General features: G+C 39.9%; 1 protein-coding gene across 1 annotated transcript; it reads right to left on the reverse strand.

The window, feature by feature from the left end:
- Positions 1–453: 453 nt before the first annotated feature.
- LOC149220717 (uncharacterized) lies at positions 454–1,563 on the reverse strand. Its single transcript, XM_089382842.1, has one exon. The coding sequence runs from the start codon at positions 1,366–1,368 to the stop codon at positions 952–954; it is 417 nt and encodes a 138-aa protein (XP_089238968.1). The 5' UTR covers positions 1,369–1,563; the 3' UTR covers positions 454–951.
- Between the last annotated feature and the right edge of the window lie 641 nt (positions 1,564–2,204).

A 2,204-nucleotide genomic window follows, 5' to 3' on the forward strand; every position in this document is an offset into this window, starting at 1 on the left:
GGCAATAGACTTATATAAACAGTTTAAACAGTTTTTCATTTATTGAATGTTATTTTTCTTCTCCAGAAAAAGAAAAGAACCATTGAATCTAGTCAAATCGCACCTATGTTAAAAAGTGATTATAAAAAAACATACTTAACTTACCCAAAGTGATTACAAAAAGCATATTATTTTTTCAATCTGGCCTATTATTCATAATGAATAGAAAATTCAGATTTTCAAATCCATCTACATTAAAATGACAATAAACCCTAAGCTTTAAATAGTTTTTTTAATTTTTTATAAAAAGTTCTCTTCCAAATTCTCACAGATGTATAATCTACCTGATAAACCAGCAAAATGGCCTTTATATTGAAATATCATCTCATTTATTGTAAGCAAAAGTCCCCAAAATTGTACAAAGAGAATTTTTCCTCCTTCCCATCTCCCTTGAAATTTTCTGACCAGACTTCCTTTGATAATGGGCCATACACAAAGATATGCACAAACTTATAGATCTATAGTCTATTGATTTTTACTCTGACGTGCATCATACACGTGTACCAGGAACTCTTTACTAAAGTCGATTATAATTCCTATCTATCGCTCAGTAGCTCTGTCGGGAATTTCCTCCTTTTCTGGACCTCCGGAATTCCCTCCAAGACTAATTTCGTCTATAACATTGTGAAGGCACAGAGCCCTACAACTCCAATAATTTAACTGTAAGCAGAACCTATTGAATGAAAAATTGTTTGTAAAAAACCCTAAACCGAAAATAGCTTCAGATGTAAAAGCGGCAAACCCTACCCAATACTATGCAACCCCTCTTAACACAATTTGGACTGAAACGATATCCTGGCAATGAAAGCATCCATAACTAAATATACAGAGCTCCCAAACTTATTCAAAACTTTGCCGAGAACCAATCAATCAAGCCCAGGATGCATACTCATATACCGACGAAACCTTTATTCAAAGTTGGTTAGGCCAGAGGAAATTCCCCATGGCGTAGCTCCGCCTGAAAGCCACATCTCCTCTGATCGGCAAACCGTATTCATGAAAAAGATTATCGAGCTTCCACTCGGGCATCGATTCATAATCGCCCTTGGAATACCGAGGATAATCCACCGGCATCTGAAAAACGCAGGGGCCATCTCCCCCTCCATTTCTTGAGGAAAAACCCTCATTTTCATTGCCATTTAAGGAGCCTGAAAAGGGCTTTTCCCATGGCAGCACTTTGGCTTCGGCCTCCAAGGCAGTTGGACTCCTTTCCCATCGCAGCAGTTTCTTGCGTATATCTTCCAGCGAACAGACGCGCCAGAGACCGCCGCCGCGCCCCGTATGGTTTTGCTTTTCATTTTCAGCGCACTGTGGCTCTGTAACAGGCATTTTGGCAAATTTGATGATCGCTAGGTATGCAACTTTGCGATAACAGAGTGCGTTGATGAATATATAGATACAGGAGGATGGTTGCGTGGAGGGTAAGGAAAAACAGAAATTGGAGTTTTCGGGAAGTGTGACTAGTGCCGTTGGGAGATATTACAAGTGACCGGCTCTGTGTATACCACGTGAGCCTCCAGAAACTAAACGTAAGGCAGCTTTTGCAGATCGGCGTAGGTGAAGAGGCCCTTGGCGATGTGGTGGGAGAAGGCCCATCATTGAGTGACAACTGTCTTAAGGATGGAAGACGATCTAATGGCTGGAGTTTATTCCATCGTCTAACAATCGATCTAAGGGCCCATAATCAGACAGCGCGGCATGGAGGGGAGTTCCTCTCAGAGGAAACGCCTTACGGCGTAACTAGCATTTGCACCACATGTTGCAAAGGAAACGCCGTAAGGCAATAATATAAAAAACAACAACATAGAAGAAAGAAGTCAAAATTTTATGCAAATGACATAAGAAACAACAGTATAGAAGAAAGAAGTCAATTTTTTATGCAATTTTGTTTCTTTATCGGTGTTTATTTTTCATCATCAACAAATGGCTAGATCATCTATTCATATTACCAAGAACCTTCGCGTTTCAGGGCGTTGCCACAATGCCACAAAGCTCATTCTGATGATCACCGGGAAGCGAATTGTTGTGGGAGATGCAAATTGTTTCCAATGTTTCTCGAATGGAATTTGTTCTTGCACTGATTATTGTAATGCTAATTGCAAATCGTCTCATAAAAAATAGGGTGACTGCAAGCATAAGCAATTACTTGCCTTTTGTGACAAGCA

Source organism: Pinus tabuliformis, chromosome Q, assembly GCF_031772625.1.
Source record: "Pinus tabuliformis cultivar Carrire ecotype Pingquan chromosome Q, CPIR1, whole genome shotgun sequence".
NCBI lineage: Eukaryota > Viridiplantae > Streptophyta > Pinopsida > Pinales > Pinaceae > Pinus > Pinus tabuliformis.

What these genes read in the sequence shown, in the direction of transcription:
- LOC149220717 (XM_089382842.1), bottom strand. Translation starts at nt 1,368, where the DNA reads ATGCCTGTTACAGAGCCACAGTGCGCTGAAAATGAAAAGCAAAACCAT.